Raw genomic sequence first — 21369 nt, forward strand, 5'->3', positions numbered from 1 at the left:
TTTGTAGTGAATTATTAACTATATTAATTTAGCTTTAAGTCTGACTAGACAAAACAAAAATATTACAAAAATATGAGAGCAGACAAGTTCTACATAGGCTAAAATTAAAGCAAGCTCTCTGCATTATCTAGTGTGAGGAAGGAAGTCGTCAGGTTTACATTGCAGTAAACATTTAGTACATTGCAGTAAACATTTATTACATTGCAGTTACGTTGCAGGAAAAACACAGCCTCTGCTCCTTCCTCAGCTCCACAAAATCCCTTAACTTGTGGTACCTGGATTTCCCAAACATCCCCAGTCCTACCACATCTACCTGCTAAAATCTGAAATGTATGTGCCACTCTCCATCTTGCTTCTCTACCACAGGGTTAGAAAAATCAATGTAAAATTTACAGCACCAGAAATCCATGCTGTACATCCCTCTACCCATCCCAAATCCTGGAATCTCTGGGTTTTCCTCATATGTTTCCTTTACATACTGCAACCTTAGCAGAACTGTAGGCGAAGACATACCAAAAAAATCCACCATCCTTCCTGCATGTTTATAAACTGCAAAATATGTTTGCTAGAGAAATGCCATAAAGATCCATTTAAGCCAGCTTTGAAAGCCCATTATTGGTTCCTAGCTTCCAATATTCTTTGATCACATCTTAAAGCTGAAGCTCCTTACATGCTGGCATTACACAGCCAGATGTTAGTTAACTCAAACTACAAATTTAGTGTATTTACCCAGCAGTTCAGAATTGCAATTAATTTTATTTCAAATCTCTGCAAGGAATACATGCTCTATTTAAACTCCATTAAACATGAAATTTAATTATTCTGAAGTGTGTAATACCACCAGGAAAAGCCACAGTGTTCAAAGAAAATTGAGATTTTTGTACCTCCTCCATTGATCACACCACTGGCTGGAAGCAACATGGGATCAGAGTCTGTGCATGGTCTATCAAGAATGACAAGGCAGTAGATGGAAAGCAGAGACAGGGACACAAAGATGATTTTAATATACCTGTAAGCCACCTGCACTTCCAGATCTAGGTTACTAAGTCCTTTCCCCTGCCCCATGGCACTGCTGCCCAGGAACCCAGTAGATTCATCCCCTTGTACATCTGTCTCACAGCTGTACGTGGAGAACACTTCCAAGAAACTGGGGACTTACCAATAACTCCTGTACCCTACAGAACCTACACAACCTGGGACTTTAGCCATTCCTCGAGAATGACTTCCACTTTTTTACGCAGTATGCAATTACAAATAACGTGAAAGGGTTGCAGAGGTGCCTGTGAGCAGCTTCTGATTTTGTGATAGTTCAGTTTTAGACTACGATACTGGTTCTAAGCTCAGAATTACAGCTCCCCAGCCCAAGCCAGCCCTGAAAATTTGTGGTAAATATCAAAGTCCAAGTTAGCACCACACACACCGCTCTCCTCATGGCTCCCTAGCAAAGCCCTCTCGCCACGGCTTCAGCTAGAATGCCTTTTGTTTACAATTTCACCAGCTGAAAGGCTCTTTTGAGAACACAAAAAAAACCCCCAAAAAAACCCCAGAAGGGAAAGAAAGAAAGCTGAAGAGGCCACTATGAGGATCTAATCTATGGCTAAGACCACCCCTTGCCTGGCAGTCTGCATTGCCATCAGCTGTATGCATGGTGAGCACATTGGGGCTTAGATCAGCTGTCGGTGCCTTCTCCCTCATTAGCATGGATAAAGGCGCTGGCGCGGCCGGGTGCGCGGCATTCCTCAGCATACCAGCTGCAGCTCCAGCCCAGTGCATCCTCTGGGCCTGGAGAATTAATTAGTTCTGATAGTCACCGTGTTTCAAAATGATGGCTGTCATAACCCCGCAGATAAAATTACACACCCCTGGCATTTTCCACATTGCCCATTCAGGCTCTCCGTAGGCCACCGTTGCCTTCCTCAGATGTATGGCACTGGAAAGATTTAACTTGCCAAACCCTTTTTGTTTATATCTCTTTGTTATGTTCCAATTAAGTCTGTGTTAATCAAAGGCAGTATTTCCCAAATATTCCCCCCCCTCCTTTCCCCAAGCCTCTTCCTAGGCAACTCGATGGTTTGTACCCCCCTTCCTCCCACCTACAATTAGCATTCAGACGTTTCTCTCAGCAGATCCAAAGCCTCCCTCCCCCTAGGAAGCTTTCTTCTTATGAACACATTTTATATTTCCCTATCCCTCTGCAAGGTGCTTTAGCCAGTTTCCAAACAAAGAGCAAAGTGACTTCCCTCAGACATGTGGAGCCTCCAACTGTATTCAAACACCCCTGTGACAGTTTTCCTGCTGTGACTGGCTCTAAAACAGAAGCCACATACAGTAAAAAACAATAATTCATTGATTTTCTTCTGCTTACTTCCAAATTACCAAGTAAGAATATAAAATTTAGCTCAATACTGCCCTCACCCTTGGCACTCTAAGATCTCACTAAATAGACTGCAGCACTGGGAGAGGAGCTGAGCTGCAGGTGGGGTAGAACGTACCAGGAAAGCAATATCAGCTTTTATCATGTGGAGTTCACAAATGTTCAGGCTTTCTTTCAATGTAGTCTTGTCTCTTTCTTATTTCTTCCTCTGAAATGGTGCTTTGGCAGTATGACTGTGAGATAGCTTAGCTTTGTATGAGTCTCTGAGACCTTATCATGTGAAGTTCAGTCACCTCTGGTTGAGTGAGCTTCACATTCAGAAAGTTAAGGAGAACAAAATACAATGCAGGCTATGGGGTCGGTATTCAATCAAAAACTTTTTAAATGCAGGAAGTTGAGTAGCCATCAAAACTTTGTAGAACAAAGCAAGCGCTGCAACCATCATGTCTGTATCTCTGCTGATTTTAATTTGCTTTTGGACTGACCTCATGAACCTGGCTCCGAGAAAGAGCAACTACCTCGTGGTGATGCTGAAATAAGCACAAACATTATTTTCAAAAACATCTAATAAATGAGCCATCATTATTTTCTCTGGTTGGTTGATATTTACAGCACAGAAATAGAAGCAGTAACATGGGGAGAGGCAGCAGGTGGATGAAGAAAGCAAAAGGACAACTAGTTCATAATTACCTAAAGTAGGAGCACCCAGTCCAGGAATGCAATAGCAAAGCAGAGCAAAACTGTGACATGCAGAAGGGAATGCCCCAGCACGTGGTATTTGCAGTATTAAAGTACACACAGTGACTCTTAATACTCTTTTTCACCAGGCTGCTTGCAGCCTAAAAATTTTCAGAGGCACAAGGGTGACTAGAAGCTGAGACACAGGGCAATCTGAGGAGGGAGGCTTGGCTGGGCTCCCCATGCCAAACTGATCCCAGCTTTCAGGAGACACCCTGTCACCCTGCACAGGCTGCTTCAAGCACTGAGGTGACACCTTCCCACCCCCAGGGACACACCCTGGGTGCCAGGTGATCTTTTAGTCTGAATTTCTGCCCAAAGTGGGGCAGGAGCCAGCCAGGCAGGGTTGTAGTGCTGTTCAGAGCCTGGCAGAGTCTGTAACCTCCATGAAAAAGAAAAATGCCCATCAGGAACAGGAGGAAAGGGTGGCTGGTCGCTCTGGAACAAGGAAAGCAGTCACCGTAGCAGTTAGTGAGGAGGCCATGGCCTGATGAGAAGGGAAAGGAAGGAAAGGAAAAAAATAGTTTACTTCACGCAAATGCCTATACAAGAGGCAAGAGCAGATAACAAGAGTGCTGATGCTGTTACTTTTTATCTCAGCCCACAGGGCAGGAAAGGGACATGCTTGATTTACAGCTCCTTTCACCACCGCGCTGCCCGAAGCGGTGACAGGCGAGAGACCCAGCTAGCCGACCCCAAGCTGCTGAAGGAGCTGCCAGCGCCTGCCAGCACCCACACAGGGACCAGGCAGATGTGCTTTGCCCAGCTGGCACTGATCCTGCCCAGACAGCCACTCTGCAGATTTGGGAGGGTGAATTGCACTCCCAAAACTCCCACAAAGAATGGGGTGCGGCTGTGGGCTATCACCACCCTGAAGAGGAGATCCTCCAGGATTCTGCTTTTGGAGTAAAACCTGAGCCATCCCTTCCTCCAGGCCAGATTGCACATTGTACAATTGCAAATTTGCAAATTTTTACATTGTACATTGCAAATATCCCTTGACCTCAGAAAGAAGAAACAGCCCTTCTAAGGAACGTACCTACTGACAGCATGTCCATCACAACCCTGGCTGCTATCATGTCTGCATAAACAAGGAATGATTTACTTTCCTCATCATATAGAGAAAGGAACAGGATTTGATGAGTGTACAGGAAACACCTTGCCCTGCCATCCCAGTGATTTTGCAGAGTTCTTTTAGAGCATGGAACAAAAGTAGATGGATTCGTACATTATGTCGCATGTTTATGACCACTCAGTTCTTTAGCAAAACCACACAGATTTAAAGATAGGGTGTTATGAAACACAGCTTTGTATAAGGAGCACCTTCTAATGACAGAAAAAAAATTCTAAGGTTGGGGGACCAGGCAAAGATGAAAAACTGAAAGGAGTCACATTATTGGGTATTTGAGACATGAGAAAACCTGCACAGGGCTGACCAGAGCAGTGGCAAAGAGCAGCACCAGAAATGGCTGAAAAACTCTGAGAAGAAAGAAAAAGTCTTGCTTTTGGCAAATAAAAATGGCAAAATCTGAATATTCATCTCTCCCAACCACACTCAAGTAATATAGCTGAGTCAATTTTCCTCTGCTTAGCTCCAGAAAATCACTCAAAATGATTTAACAAAAATAGAAAAAAGGGAGAAAAATATGCCCCTTTTTATCTAGATAAGCAAATCTGGAAGAAGTTCTTTTGGCCTCCTGAGACAAAATCCATAGTATTTCTCCCAGAATCCCATTGGGGTGACCTATCCTTATGTTATCAGGGCTGATAAGCCAACTTCCAGAGATCCCTTGCTCTCCCTTAGATTAGTTAAATAACTATTATAATAAGCCCAGTAGCTCTTCCAGCCCCCTATCCATGCTCACCTAGAATCATCTTCTGTCATAATAGTTCAGTGTCCTTGGTTTTGTACTATCAGCAGCTCCAGAGAGAGGAATAAATGATGGGAGCCCTGTCAGGATATCCTGTCATTCAGTGAGAGAGGCTTTATTCAGCTTTCCAGTGACAGCTTTCAGCAAATACCCTGCATTTTGGAATCTCTCCTGCCTAGGCAAGCTCTGCATGCCTTATCCTTCACTCATTTACCTTGGGGAAGACAAGAGTCCTGTTAAAAGTATTTGCCTGAGAATGCAGAAAAAACAGCACCTCTAACAACCATTTCATGTCAGAATTTGAATTTTCATGCTTGGACGACTCTGAAAGAAAAAAGTCCAATTCACAATGGAAAAAAGTCCAGGATTTTTATTCTTTTTTGCTTTTTTGGTTGCAATGAAACTATGTTTGACATCACTACTCCAAGATGAGGTAAGAAGCAGCTTTTTACATAATGGATTTTTTTGTCTGTATTACTCTGTGTCATAGAGAGAGGTTATCAGATACTGCATCTTATGGCAGAAAAACTCACTTTGATAGTCACTGGTACATATGACAATGAATTATAACCTGAAAGCTCTGTAATTCAGTCCTCTGAAATAACAGAAATGCATCTGTTTATTCTGTATGAGAATTTGGCTCAAGCTAGATAGCATGAGTACGCTGAAAAAGTCTCTAAACTGGCATATGTGGTAAAAGACTGTAAATTATGCATTTATCAAAAGAAATTGATTGGGATTTTTGGTAAGTCAGAAGACGAAAGCAGAAATTTTTCTATAGCGAAAATCATCTGTTCCTACTAACTATGAGGAGGAAAAGCTATTTTAGACAGGTAAGGGATAAAAAAATCAAAGGAATTCAGCTATGTAAAGTAATAACACAAAGTTATAAACATAATTAAGGGGTTTGTAGACCTTTGGGGAAGTGTTGCATTTGTCATGTACAAATACTGTGAATCTGTGGAATTTCACAACATCTGTTTTCACCACCCTTGTAGAGAGGCACAACAGATTTAGAAGAGGAAACAAAAAGACAGAGAGGAATTGGAAGGGGGAAAACACTCAGGTGTTGTGTTGTGGATTGGCTGCAGTTTTTAAATAGAAACATACATTGAAATGTACAAAAAGTACTGGCATATACGTTTTTTCTGGAAAAAAAAACCCAAAAAAACTAAAAGAAGAGTCACTGAAAAGTCAACTTTCTTCCATTTTCTCTAAAAACAAAAAGGGAAAATAAGAAATTGCAAGAAAGTAGAAATAGTGTTCACATTCCAAAACAAATAGTGTTTTACAGCTGGTGGTAGAGAAAGGGTAAAAGCTATTTTTATTTAAATTTTTCCTTTTCAAAACACTCAATGAATTTTATTGCTCCAAAAATGAAATTTTGTGGAATGACTTTTTGATGAAAAGCAAATTTCTTTTCAAGCTGTATTCACATTATGCTCATATCTGGGAAAAGGTCACATTTTTAATGCAAAGACACCTGAAAAGAATCTACACAACAAAAGGGTTTCACTGCACAAATATTTCAATGTTACCCAGACCAGATTTCAACAGTGCACTTATGAAAACTAAAATTTGACAACTGAATAGATGTTGAAATGTGCTTGCTTGTGGGTGGTGGCAATCACATAGAGTGGCTCAGAGGTTATGAAGCTAAATCTCCTTTTCAGTGTCTGTGATCCATCCTCACACCCTTTGCTGCTGAAATGTCCAGCTGTAAATCTGAGAAACTGCTGAGTGAGGGCTTCATCCAGGACCACCATGGGACATGTAGAAATCCTGCCCAAGGTGCCAGGGTCCCCACCCAGACCAGCTGTGAGGTTCTGCAGAGGCTGCAGCATCCCATGAGTGCCCAGAAGGTCCAGGACCCTCTGGACTGCACAGGGTTATGTTGCTGGTTTTTAAAAACCATACTCCAAATTGGGTAATTTCTCACCATTCGTGAATGAGGAACTTGCTTCTACAAACACCAATAAGAAGGAAGATAAAGCCAACATTAGATGCAGTTCAGCAAGGACTTATTGCTTTAAAATAGACACATAAAAACAAGTTAAAAACAAACAAACAACCAGAATGAGGCTGCTCTTCTCTGGGTGCTGTGGCAGGGTCAGGCCCAAAATCTCCACCAGATCTGAATGCAAAGCAAGATGTCATTCTTTGACACCAGTCTGAAAACACCAGCCATAGCCCTTTAGATCAGTATGGAGGTTCTGATTTAATTGTGCCTCCTCCACACCTTGTTTAATTTTGCCTTTGAGTGGGGAAGGCACTTGTCAGCAGCTTTGGAACTAACGCTCTCTAGGCTGATGCTGTCTCTGTAACTTGGCTTTTAAGTCTGACAAACTTAGCATTTGTTGATAAAGCGCTGTTAGGAAAAATATTACACTTAGAAGGGTTTATCCTGCAGTGGTTGCACATATTTTGTGCAGACAAAGCCCTGCGCTGCACTGATATGTGGTCTATTTCCTAGTTTAGCTCCAAAACAAGGAGCTCCTGCTGAACAGAAAAAGCTGTGAGTGAGCACAAAGCTGAGTTAAACTTGTCATTTTTCAGCAATGTCGCTTGGGGTAGTGTCTTTCCTTCTTGTTAATTATTCTGCTCCTGTTGCAGGTGAAGAAGCAATGTGATCAAAAGCTGCTCATTAGAATGAAAACCAAATGTGTACCTTGCTCTTTAAACCTTGACACCCAGTGCCCTGCTGGTTACACCAAAATTACCAACGGGACTGGGACACCAGACTGCAGGTATCTCCTCTGTCAGAGCTTTTCTCATTAATATTGTTTTCTAATATCAAGTAATATTAATGAATATTATTTTTTATAATTTTAATATCAATAATATTAATACTGTATTTAACATTGATTTTCTAATATTAATATTACTATTGTTTATAATATTAATTATAAAATATTAATACACATCAAAAATTCTCTAGTCTGTGCAATTTTCTTACAAACATTTACCATTGGTTTCACCAACTCTAGAACTCAAACTGCATTCAGGGTATTTCATGCTTGAAGTTAAACAGCAAGTGATGTAAGAGGAAAATAAACATTGCTATTGATGATCTAACAGATTTTCTCTTGAATAAAATCATAGTCTCTTTTATATTTATTCTGCATACTAGATATGAATGATACAAAAATATATTATAAATTTATATATTGTATTTAGGTGGTAATCTTTATATCATATAAATAAAGTATTTTTCACACTTCTAGATCAGGGAGTTGTGGGGGTGAAGGGCAGGAAGAGATAGTTCAAAACCTATTTGACATCTTGCCATTCCGACTGGGGGGAAAAAGCAGTTTTTTAGAGAAAATATAAGTACTTTAGAAAAATGTAACTATTTTGAGCTTACTTAGAATTTAAAGAACCTTGATATTAAACAATTTTTAAAATACTGTTTCAAATCAAAAATTAGAGAAATTTGCTATATTTAGGCTGGGACGGGAAGATAAATACACTGTTCAAAAGAAACAGCTCCAAGGATCTTTTCAGACCTTGACATTCAATGCATGTTTTAAGGAAGAAGAAAAAAAATTATATAACCAAGCTTAAAGTTCTCTTGTCTGCCACTGAAAGGAAAAGAACTTAAGAATTTTGTTTTCTCCCACAGGAGGCTTTTAAGTACTTTAAACAGCTCTAACTTTTTTTTCCACAGGTATTACCTGGAAATTAAAACACTCACACTTTCTTTTCCGGGCTGTCGGCACCGTTGTGTGAAGGAATTTGAACAACCTGAGTGCTGCCAGGGACACTGGGGCCCAGACTGCATGGGTGAGTTGTTTTGGGCTTTGGGGTTTTATTTTCCTACAGAATTTGAACAGAAATAAAGTAGCAACCTTTCTTCTTTTCAGAAACGATTGCTGTGAGAAGTTTGTTCTTCAGAGCTTGTTATAAAAGTAGAAATAAATAGCAGTTTTCAGCTAAAATTTAGGGGATTTGAATGAAAAATAGATATTCAAATTTTCATTTAAAAAGAAAAATTCATAGAAAAATGTAAAGAGCCTCAGAAAACCTCCTAGATTTTGAGATTTTCAAAACAAATCATTGCAGTCAGTGCTTGCAAAATTATTTCATTCAGGAGGACCACCAAAATGGATTTTAAAAAATTAAGATTTTCAAACCACAAATTAAATGTTTCATTTTAGGTCAAAACCACCTTCATCTGCATCTGAAATATTTCCAAATCTCTTTAATTCTTGATTTTCTCGTGCAGGGAGGATCTTTTCTTTTAACTCCACTTGAAACTATTTCTTTAACTGCCTGTGAATGCTGAAGGCCAATACTGAATCAAGAGAATCAGGAGTGCCTCCCCTCCTGCTGCCCCTTTTCTTAGGAAAAGCTTTTCAGCATCTCCACAAATGCATCAAACCTCAGGCTACCAAGATAGGCATCCAGACCCACAGAGGAAGTTTCCCTGCCCAGCCAGAGTGTTTCCTCCTTTAGCTGATGGCCTCGAGGTCTGTTTCAATGACTGTGAAGTCCTTTGTCCACAAAACAGATTTTTAAAAATTTATAATTTTAGCCCAAGCTATTATTTAAACACCAATGATTTATCTACTAAAGGCAAACAGTAGATGAATGGATAAGTCACACCAGTGATTTATCTACTATAGGAAAGCAGTCAAACTGCAGCTCACAGCAGCTTCAAGAGAAAAGCCAGACAAAGAGCTGAGTGCACAGTGAGTGGCCATGTCTTCTGAAGAGAGTCACTTGTGGGGTGGTTTCACCTCCCCAACCCCAAGTGCAGCCCAAGAGCTCATCCTGCCTTTATCAGGGTGCTCTGGGCAGCCACACAAGGGGCAGCAGTATTTCTGGAGTGGGGCAGAGCCCCCTGCCCCAGAGCCAGAGCCCTGCCTGCACCACTGTGTGAAGGAGGCTGCCAAGGCAAGGAAACCCTCTCTTCCTTTGGACAAACTTCCTGACCCCAAAAAGCAAAGAATCAAGGTCTCAGCATTGTTTCATTTGGAGGGAAAAAAAATAGTTATCTCTACATTATCACAACCTCTGTAATAGAATACAGCACAAGTTGTAGTATTTGGAGGAAAAACAGTCCTTCCTGAGGCTGGGCAAAAATCCCTGACTAGGGGTTTGCTTTACATTTATCATCTGATGGCACGGACAAAATTAGGTCTTAAATAGCACTCTGACTTCCTTAAATGATAGCACATGCTGAAACACACACTGTGAATGAAAGATCTTTTGTCACCTTCCCTCCCCACGAAGCAGACCAAGCCATTCAACTGCGCACCATCCCCTCTGCAAAAAGTCATAAAGTCAAAAAGAGAAAAGCACAGGATCAGAAAAGATCCAGGGGGAAAGAGCACAGCCTTTCAACACTGCCAGTATCATCCAGCTGCAGGTACTACAGCTGGTGGGGCTCAGGTGCAGCAGGAGCTGCTCCCTACCCCAGCACAAGTTCCCATTCTGGGCAAATATTTCCAGAAAAGCTCCTAAGAAAAGCCTGGATACCAGCTGAAAGGTGTATGGCATGGCCAACTAGATAGAAAGGACTGTAAGAATAAAGGGGCGGAAAATGTATAAAAGAAAAAGTAAAGGCCAAGAGTAAAGATACTAAATTTAATGCTATCAAATTATATGGTTCCAAATACTTCTTTTCAAGTACTTCACTGCTTCAGCCTCACAGGGAATTGGGTAAAGAGAAGTATTTTAAGAGGCTCTATTTGATAACACTTGGAAAGTGCTGAATTAAAGTCCATGAAAGGGAAAAAATGCTGATAGATTTAGGTTCTTTTGGCTTAGATTCAAAGATTTGGCCTTCACACTCTGACTGCTGTTAAGAGATAAGCAAGAGCTTCTCTTCCTTACTGCTTTTCAAAAAGCATCCTCAATAAAAGAAGAGGTCTGGCCTCTCCCCAGGGTGGCAGCAGGGGACTGTGCCAGCTCTGCTCCAGTGTCCCAGCACTGCCTCCCGTGGCCCTGCTGGTTGCAGGAAGCCTTTTATCTGCCTGGACAAACTTGTTCAACAATCTGGTAATTTACCCCACTGCTGATAAAACTGTCCCTTGGTGCTGGTATCAAAACAAGAGACAAGATGCAGTGAAGACAAGGAGTGTAATGAATGCCGAGGGCAAAAATAAAACCTGCTTTGCCAACAATTTCAAAGTAACTTTTCATAGGAATTATACCATGAACTCTGAGTTTTCTTTATACTTGCACATTCAACAAAGGCATCAATGCAAATATATTTTTTTCTATTCTGTGCAACTATTAAACATTTGTCATGAATCTTTAAGATTTAGTTGTCTTACGGTAGGCAGAAAACAAGATTCACTAAAAGCCACTTTAAAGATTAAAGGATATGTATTTATTACTTTCCCTCATATGTAGTTATTTAGTAACCTAAATTCTTAAAACATCTTATTATTTCAGCATGTAAGAGATAAAAAGCACTTAAATTTTAATCTTTAAATTTATTGTTTTTTTCAAAAGACGCTTAGGCAGATGCAGTAGATCTCAGACTACATTAAGGAATAAATTAAGAAATATTAACAACTAGTATAAAGCCAGAGCTTTCAGTGGAATTAAGTGTACACATATGCACATCCACTTATTTGCTCATCACTCTGTCCAAATCAAATTAATTCTTACTAAAACTTCCACATTTCCTAAATACTCTAAATCAGGATTAACTTAGGCAGGGGAGCATAAATCAAATGCTGCCCATCCCCACCCACACAGAACAAACTCTGAGACTCTTTACAGGTAATAAATCCACTAGTAAGGTGCAGCAGAGTACCTGTGATGCCAGCAGGAGTTTGATACATTTAGATACCACCTGCATCAAAATTATGGTACTTAATGGGAATTCTAATTACAGGAAGGAAAGGCTTATGGAAGAGAGTTAATACATCATTTCCAAGGAGGGGCAGGACAATTGTGGAAAATAAAGGTATCCCTACAGGAGAGAAAACCTGACAGAATGATCTGACTAAAAACCACTGTAATATACACTTCCTGTAGACAACTTTTCAGTAAAGACTTGAATCTTGAAACCTTTCAGACAAAACAATTAGTCTATTTTTATTATAAATATGGTAATTTTTTTCTTATCTCATCCTGCTGGCTGGGGTTTTTTTCAGACTGTCTCACCTTCTATACTGCTGCCTGTAACCATGGTTTTAGCACCAGAGGCACTGAAGAGAATAACACACCTTTGGCACACATGTTTGATTAGTGACCATATCCCCTTGGACAGGATTTGCTTGTGAGATATTTCATTTTCCAAGATCATTTGAATAAATTATGACAGTCTTATGAAGGTAGCAGGGAAAAAGAAAAATTTCTCACGTAAAGAAAATGCAATTTTTGGTGGGGGGAAAAAAAAGCTTATTAAACCCTAACTTAGCATCAAATAAAATCCTGACTGAGAGCAAATTATCAATCCATCAGAGTTACATCAACACACAGGAGTGCTCAGGCAAGCTCCACTTATGCCAGAAAAGCCAACAGCTTAGGGTGTTGCAGACAGAGGTGGATCAGCAGGAACAAAACCATATGGTACTTTAGAATAAGAGAAATATTTTTTCTTCAATCCTTTGACTACAGTCACTAGTCTAAGTTCCCAGAAAAGAGAGGGTGGTGGTGTGTGCTGATGCTAAGATTCTAGCAAAGAGATTCAGGCAGCTGCAAAACAGCAGCTGTCCCCCAGAGCTCCTGCTTGGCCCAAAACCCTGCAGCTGCCAAGGTGCAAGGGGAGCACAAGGCTCAGAGCAAGGTGGCTAATGCTCAAACATTGTCATTTCCAGCCTGCCCAGGAGGAGCTGCATCGCCATGCAGCGGGAGAGGACGCTGCTCACAGGGCATAGCTGGGAAGGGAACATGCGCTTGTCAGGTACGTCCTCTCTTTAAATGGAAAACAAATGCAACAATAGCAGGTAAGCTGTCCTGAGGAGTAATGTATGTTCTACTCTAAAAATAGATTAAAGGAAAATATTCCAGAAACAACAATGGCGATCAGCTTGGAGTTCATTTTTTGCTTGGACTTCATTAATCTTCACACTATTATTTCTCCAGACTTAAGCATATTTGGGTGGAATTATTAAGGAATTCTTTCACCTTGCCTTCCTGAGACATGTCTTTTGAGTTCCTCTAGTTTTTAAATTGTGCTCTGTTCCTCTGTTTTTTAATTTTTAAACTTGTGACATTTTTCCCTAAATAGAAAGAACTTATGCATGGGGCTATACTCTCCATACATTGCTCCTTTGCTGAGAGTACAAGGTGTAGTGCTTAACCTCAGGTGAATAAACTTTTAATAAAAAATTCAAATTATTCTCTTTTTTTACATCCCCCTCTACTGGTTCATCCTCACTTTACATCAAAAATACTCTTCTGGGGAGATAGGAAAAAGAGACAGAGGTAGAAGCAGCCAGAAAATACAACCCAACAACTGTAAGCCTGATTTGGACATTAGGCTTGATTATTGTACTTTATTGTTGTAACTTTGATATTTAGAACATCTGATTTGAAGATCTACAAATTATTTTTTAAATATATGTGGGGCCGAGATTGTTCAAAAGACAGTGTTTTCTAGATTGTGGTAGCTATTGATTGAAACTGTCATGTTATTTTCTTTTGGCAGCAAAAGCTGCTGTTTTCAGCCTGCTAAGCATATATTTGTCTGTATAGAGATAGATGAGAAACTTAAGTTTTGATTTCCATTGTGTAATTCACAGGAAGGATTTGGTGGAACAGCCTGTGAAAAATGTGCTGAAGACAATTTATTCGGTCCTGACTGCACATCAGGTAAATTTGAACTTGCTTTATTTGATTAGGGAAAAGAAGGGAGTCAAATTTGTATTGAGACTCTAAGAAATCACAGTGAAATGGGCAGAGGGCCCAAAGAGTTCCCAGTAAGAGCTGCTGTCTTCCTCAGAGAACACAGTGGGAAAAGGAAAGAGAGCTCTTTGCTCTATTTGGTGCCAGGGAGATACACAGTTCTGTCGAAAGTGTGATAAGATGTGTTTACTTTAGTTTTGGGGTTTGGATGGTTGATTAATTCACTGATTAATACATCTATCAGATGTGGAAGTCTGAAGGAGCAAGCACAGCCATGTACACTTTCTAAATTGTTTATGTATCACAAGTGTATAAATACATATAACATTTTCCACTTTTCCTGCTTCTTAATGGTCTCTACTATTTTACCTTTCTGACCCTTGCTGAAAATTACACTGAAAAACCACAAAACTGCCTGAAAAAAAATGTAAATAGTCTTATTCTTAAGTGGTAATAGTTGCTTATCTCAAAGTAAAACTCCTCCTTCAAGATCTATATAATGTTACTTTTGAGGCATTTCAAATGGTCTCAATTTAAATAATCTGTGTCAGCCTTTCTACACTAATCCTACACCACTGCTGGCTCAAAGGCCCTTTTTCTACCAGCTGTCCACTGGATGCCAGTGTTGATACACAGAAATGTAACTGAGCCAGCATTTTCAGGAAAGTAGGATAATTGAATGCATTTGAAATTATAAATGTAATTATTTCCCAAGAAGTTACTGGAGGATTCAATTACATATTAATTTAAACAATATTTTACACTTCAGCTGTCAGACATTTGAGCTCCTCCAAGTGTTCTAAAATAAATAAGATATAAACAATGTCTATTTGTGGCTGCTTTTCAGTAATACCTTCGACATTCCTGATTTTTATATTATGACTATTAACATAGGTAGGAAGTTGTTAATTAATTAGTGCAGGTCATTTGCATGAACACAAGCTATGTTTTTAGGGGGGAGGGGATATGCTACATCACTGCAGCTTAAACATGAAGTCAGCAATACAATTCTGCACCTTTTTTGGACTTTTCCAAGTGTAACTCTAAATGTCCTTTTTCAAAAGCATCATTGCCATAATTCAAACAGTTATAACTTTAAAGCTTTTTCAGAATACTTAAGGCTTCAAAAACTATTTTTAAAGAGTCTCTTAGCTGTCTGGACTGTGAATGCATCATCTTCTGTGCATATTGTCACTGGGTTTATAACCAGAATATAACCAGAAATGAGAGACTATAGGAAGAGAGAAGTCTGAGACCTCTACAGTGATTAATTATGCTTTTAACTAAATAAATTCTGTTTAGGGAGGAGAAAAAAAGGTCTTAAATCTCATCTCTTCTTGAGGTTCATGAGAGATACAGAGTTGAAGCAAAACCAAGCAATAGGTTAACTGTTACTAAAGAGGTCTGTGTTGCACATTACATCCAATTTTGGCTTCAGACTGTTTGTCAAATTTTGCAAGTTTTATGACATTAGCAACAAGTCAGTTTGGTGTTTACAGTGTGTGTTCTGCAGATTTTCAGACTTGGGGCTCTTAACAGCCTTCAAAACTTCATGTGTTATTTCCTGACATGCAACTGCAAGTGCTGATCATCTCACCTACAAATTCAGGCCCTCACACTGGAGCTTGGTTTGGCCAAAGCTGCTGGCTAGGACACACCTTGCTATGAGTAATGATGGCTTTCCAAGCACCATCCTTGTTCAGCAAAGCAAATCCATTTCTCCCTGCAGTTTGTGACTGCGTCCATGGAGTGTGCAACAGTGGCATTGCAGGGGATGGGAGCTGCACGTGCCTGTCTGGATACAAAGGGCTCCACTGTGACCAGCGTAAGTGGCATTTTCCTCAGGAAATGCATTCAACAGCTGTGATACAGGTGGAATTGGTGAGGATGAACTGATCTCAGGTTAGTCATGCAAGAGCAAGCAAACCTAGGCTGAACCTTATCATTTCTCTGGGTCTGGGTTGAAGGCACTTGAGACAGTAGTTCATGTTTGGACTCAGCTGTTTATTATTTCTCATCAGTAAAACAGTCTCACTACTGTGAGTTTGGCAGCAAGGCACAAAATGGCTAACTGTCTCTTGTTACAAGGTCTTTTAAGACTAAACTATTCAATTAAGAACTGACACCTAGATTATTTTCCCTTTTAACCCAATAACTGATCCCAAAAAGCCCACAGTGCAGACTTTTCTGCCCAATTACAAAATGCCACCCAAACCTAAGAAGAAGAAGGAAGAAGAAGCATGAAGAAAAAACCCAGGACAACGCCCTGTGCCCTCCATCTTGTTTCCATGCACAACCTACTAAAAACCCCAAAACCTAAATTTCTCACCAAGTGATACACTTACACTACTTTCTCTAATCTATTTCACACTTTTGTGGATTCTAGTCTATCTTGAAGTCTAGGAAACTTTCTCCATGGATGAAAGTCAAAGTCAGTGCTCCCCCCTGTGACTGTGTTTGAGGGTCCCCTGGATGAGGGAAGAGATGAGAATCTTGACTCCATGTTTCAGAAGGCTGATTTATTATATTTTGATATTAGATTATATTAAAATGCTATACTAAAACTATACTAAAAAGAATAGAGAGAAAGGATGCATCAGAAAGCTAGAAAGGAATGGAATGAATAACAAAAACCCGTGACAGACCAGAGTCCTGACACAGCTGGACTGCAATTGGTCATTAAGTAAAAACAATCCACATGGATCAATGAAAGATGCACCTGTTGCATTCCACAGCAGCAGATAATTATTGTTTTTCTTTCCCTCTAAGGCTTCTCAGGAGAAAAAATCCTGGCAAAGGGATTTTCATAAAATATCATGGTGACACTCCACTGGGGGTCAGGACATCCCAGAGAGAGAAATATTCCCGGTGCCCTGGGTTTCCACAGCACCTCAAAGCCTGAGAGCGTGCAGGCACAGCTTAACCTGTCCCCCTCTGTCCCCCAGCCATAGCCGAGTGCCAGGCGCTGCGGTGCCCCGTACACTCCAGGTGTGCTGCCTCAGGGGAGGATGGAGGAGAGCTGCAATGCACGTGTCTGCCCGGCTTCCACGGGGACAGTACGCGATGCGAACGTGAGTAATTTCCACGTCTGCCCCAGTTCCTTAAATACACCACCACCAGTGTTATAGTTCAGACATGGAATGTGTTTTTGAGCCACATCTCACCATCTCATTTTTCTTTTGGGTTCATATCCCAAAGCACAAACTAGATTCCTTCAGGAGGAAACAAAATCCTAAAATGTGCTTCAGAAGCCCATCCATCCAATTGCTAACAAGTTACAGTCCATGCAATCAGACTAAAGCTAGTCAACACCCTCAAAACACATTAGGTGGGTACTGGGTCATCAGTGCTTACAAATCCACTGCTGTCATATCCCTCTGCTTGGCACAGTTCAGCCTCAAATCTTGCTTCCATAACAACAGCAACCAAGGGCTTATATTTATTCAGCATCCATCATGTGACAGCTCGGTTCCATCAGCAAGCACAAACTCTACAGGCAAGTAAAGTCCATTTTAGCTTTCCTGTTTATCATGAAACAAAGCTGATAGCATCTCAGCTACAGGTAAACTCTACCTTAGATGTGTCTTTATAGACTCAACTTGCCATTCAAGTTCAACACTGCCAGTATCATCATCATAAAGACACTGGGAGGTGTCTTCATAGATTCAACTTCCATGCCCAAATTAATTGTGTAAGAGTCCAGATTTTCTTTTCCCTACTCACTTTATGTCTTATAGTACCAGTCCTTCTTTCTAGACTAATTGCAACAAAGAATATTGTTTCATCTGGTGCTGAAAGCACAATTTAGAAGAGGTTGGCTCAGATCAGTCTTAGCTGAGGGGAAATCAAGGGAGAAAAGAGGAGAAAACAGTTAGAAGCACCACTTTTTAGGTGTCTCCAGGGCATGCCATCTTCTAGATACAACATTTGCTTAACCATAACCTAACGTGGACACAAAGGCGTGAGAAGATGCTCTCCAAGCACTGCTTGGTCTTGAAAAAGAACAAGTAATGTTATTGCCTCAAAAAAATGGTTCATGGAAATAACTAGTGAACTTCTGGTGCTATCCTGAAAGCAGAAGAGTGTGGAAGACCAAAGCACTTGCTGGACAGTTTTCCATACAGCTGAACCGATGACATTATATTGTTTAACTACCGGAAAGAAAACAGTGAAGGCCTATTGTATTGAGAAATATTTTCCAACTGATCTAACATGTGCTTGAAGCTTGCATGGACCTCATACCTCCCACCTGACCTTCTCTAGTTAAAATCCACCATAGAACAAGGAAATAGTTGTGATATTTTAATGAGCACGTTACATGCTTTAATCTGTTTATAGCTCGATTTGCCAAGTTAAGAGATCATTTCTGCTCAAAAGCAAACGCTTGGTTGCTATGTTAGCATAAACACATTCCTCCCTTCCATCTCCACGCGGCCACAGTACTTCAGACTTGGCTGTTATGAAAAGTTTAGTCTGCCCAGGCTTTGTTTGTCACGGAGGTGCTCTGGTAAATCCTTCTCTTCAATTTTAGAACTGTGGGCAATGATTCATTTACTTCACTCCTTTTTTCACAAGCTATCAACCCGTGCTCCAAAAAGGTCTGTGGTCCTCATGCCGACTGTGTTTACCTCGGGCCAAACCAGCACAAATGCACCTGTGGAGAGGGTTACACAGGGGATGGTCAGATCTGCCTGCCCATAGACCCTTGTCAGGCAGCACACGGCAGCTGCCCTGCACAGTCCAGCATCTGCATCTACGACGGCCCAGGAAAGGTCAGTGTAACTACCCAAGAGGAAATAATGCTCTCTCTCCTAAAAGAAGCCATGGGGGTAATGGAAACAGCTCCCAAGGAAATCACATGCTATTCCCACCTTTACCATAAGTCCTGCTGTTGACCAGTAGGGAGTCCTTTTAGCTCCTCTCTGAAAATTGGAATGGCAATGGTGTTTTTGGTTTTTCTGGGACTATTTTGGCTTTGATTTGCCTCCCCAAAATAGAGGCAACTGAAATAAATCTTCTCACAGTTAAATTTTTTCTGTCTGACACAGGGGACTTGTAGAACCAGCAGGGTTCTTATACTGGTACCACATAAACATGTCTAAATTTAGTTTATTTAGGAAAGAAGCAATCTGAGTCTTTGAAAACAATCAATGAACAGCACTTTACAAAGACTACATATTACTCATGGTGTTGGGAACTGGCTCCAATTTCTGTGTGAAAAACTCACACCATCAAAAAAGCAGGGCTTCAAAAGGGCTGGTTTGCTTGGACACCCTGAAGAGCCAAAAAGGGACTTGATCATTCCAGGTTCTTTTGCAGTTCATGGTCATGTCTCAGTGAAGTGCACATGGCTGAAACACAGGCTGGTGTGTACAAATATAAGCTTTATATTTGTGTCTGAGCTCACCAGGTGGTTAACTAAGACACTGTGTTCAAGCCCTAGTTTCAGAAATTATGCTGAAATCCACAATTTGTGCACAGCTAATTTTCTCTCCCCTCTCACGTCCTTCTGATTTAGTCCCACTGTGAATGCAAGGAGCATTATACCAACTTTGTACCTGGGAAAGGCTGCAGCATGACGGACAGCTGTGAAACAAACAACACCTGCCACAAAAAAGCCAAATGCTTAACAGTTGCACCGGGACAGATTACGTGAGTCTTTTTTCTTATGAAATTTTCCCACAGTTTCTCCCTCCTTCCCTAGTAAACAGGCTACTAAAACAAATCCTGTAGATGGACACCTCCTGAAGTTATCTTTAATAGCTTCTTTACCAAGGACAAATCACAAGATTTAATGGGGTTAGGGTCAGCCAATTAACACAGTGATAGATTTCAGCAGGCCATTTGCTAATACCTATTAAGTTTTACTTTTAAAGCACTCAGAGGTCATTTCTATACTAGTAAATAAAAGGGACCACAACCTCTTTTCTCTTCCTCAGGGCAAGCAGCATTGTCTGTCTCACAGCTAAAGTCTCTTCCAAAACAGAGTAACTGCCTCTTGGCAGCAGTCCCTGGCACATGCTCTCCCTTCAGCTGTGCCTGGTCACTGCCAGGGAAAGTACTCCTTGGTGTGGGCCAGAAACACGCCAGGCAGCATGCTGAAAATTAATCAGCATTAATTATGGGATAGCACTGGAGCCCTGCCTCTTCTGAGTGTACTAATTCAGACACAACCAGGGAATCTGCCCCCCAAGCTGTGAAACCAACACCAGCCCCAGCAGATGCCTTAAAACCTCGAGTCAAACAAGGGGCAAACTGGAAAACCTCTGGCAGACTTGGCTTTTGCTGTACAGAAATATGCTACATGGATGTTAGGAAAAAGGCACAGATGGCACTAAACTCTAGAATGGTCTCTTAAACCACAGAATTTGGCTTATGCATTTCCATAGCCCAGTGAGGGCAGGTACTGGGTTAAAGAGCTGTGCCTGAAATAACAGTTTTTGGGAGCTGAGAGCTTGAACATGAAGGACAATACAGGACATTTATTGTAAGTTAGGAACAAATATTCACCTAGATCCATAGGCAGAAAGCATTCACTCAGGAGAGTATTCCCATTGCCAGTGCTTGTGCCATCATGCAGCTTTCCCTGGCAGGGTAATACCAGCATCACTTCTTCATCAGCTATTGTGCATTTCAAAGAAATTTATCTAGAATATCCCCTGGCTCTCTTCTGCACCATAGTGTGCTACTCAAACTGCTTACTGCAGACTCACACAACTCTCAGTGTTGAGTACTACTATACTGCACAACAGCAGCTGAAATTTTGAAATGAAATTCCAAATCAGGAGCTTTTTCCCCGAATTAGTCACTGTTTCACCATTGTAAAACAATTTCTGAAAGCTGAGAAGTTTTGAGAATCTTAGAATTAGAAAATTAAAAATGTATTACTGGGGATGGAAAAGAACAATAAAAATTCTCTGCACATCATTCATTTAATGATATTTAACAAAAAAAACCAGAAGAATAGAGTGGGCTTGAAATAAAACTTGAGGTAAGGAAAATCCTTTTATGAAAGAGGAACTTTAAAAAGAAAAGCATTAATTTGTAAATGTGGGCTCAAAAAATAGATTCTCATAAATGACACTATATTTTGGCTGCATCTCAGATTTTAAATGTATTTTGGGAAGGCTTTTTTGGTTGTTTTTGTTTGTTTGTTTTCTAAAACGCACAGGTGTAACAGAGGCCACAAAACTGCATCGTTTCCTTTCTATTTTTGTTTTGGTTTGTTTTTTTTTAAGGATGCAGTTGTGCTATTAGCTTTCCTCACACCATTCTACTTTCTCCAGAACCAAATTATTTGTACAGGAATAAATCTCTCTTACAGGCAAAGATGTAAAAAACCCAAACATTTGATTTGTGAATATAACACAGCAACCTCCTCAAAAATCACAATTGCCTTTGTCTTATGTTCCCATGTAGATTTTTCCTGAATGAGTGCTGACACTTTCTCTGATGTAGCTTCAGCACAGTAATCATGTTCAGCCTTGCCCAGGAGCTATGAAGCTCCAACCAGTGCAGAATTACACTGCATATTTGATCACAAACCTCTCTGGTTTCCAAGGAGAGCTGCCCTACTGT

General features: G+C 40.5%; 1 protein-coding gene across 1 annotated transcript in view; it reads left to right on the forward strand.

The window, feature by feature from the left end:
• Positions 1–4865: 4865 nt before the first annotated feature.
• The window catches only part of STAB2 (stabilin 2), a 76955-nt gene continuing 60451 nt past the window's right edge, over positions 4866–21369 (forward strand). Inside the window, exons 1-9 of the mRNA XM_064421069.1 lie at positions 4866–5416; positions 7597–7730; positions 8651–8766; positions 12762–12847; positions 13689–13758; positions 15521–15616; positions 16737–16862; positions 18367–18563; positions 19310–19443. Coding sequence (XP_064277139.1) covers positions 5333–5416; positions 7597–7730; positions 8651–8766; positions 12762–12847; positions 13689–13758; positions 15521–15616; positions 16737–16862; positions 18367–18563; positions 19310–19443 — 1043 coding nt within the window. The 5' untranslated portion in view covers positions 4866–5332. The remainder of the gene's footprint in view (positions 5417–7596; positions 7731–8650; positions 8767–12761; positions 12848–13688; positions 13759–15520; positions 15617–16736; positions 16863–18366; positions 18564–19309; positions 19444–21369) is intronic.

Source organism: Passer domesticus, chromosome 5 (genome assembly GCF_036417665.1).
Source record: "Passer domesticus isolate bPasDom1 chromosome 5, bPasDom1.hap1, whole genome shotgun sequence".
Lineage (NCBI taxonomy): Eukaryota > Metazoa > Chordata > Aves > Passeriformes > Passeridae > Passer > Passer domesticus.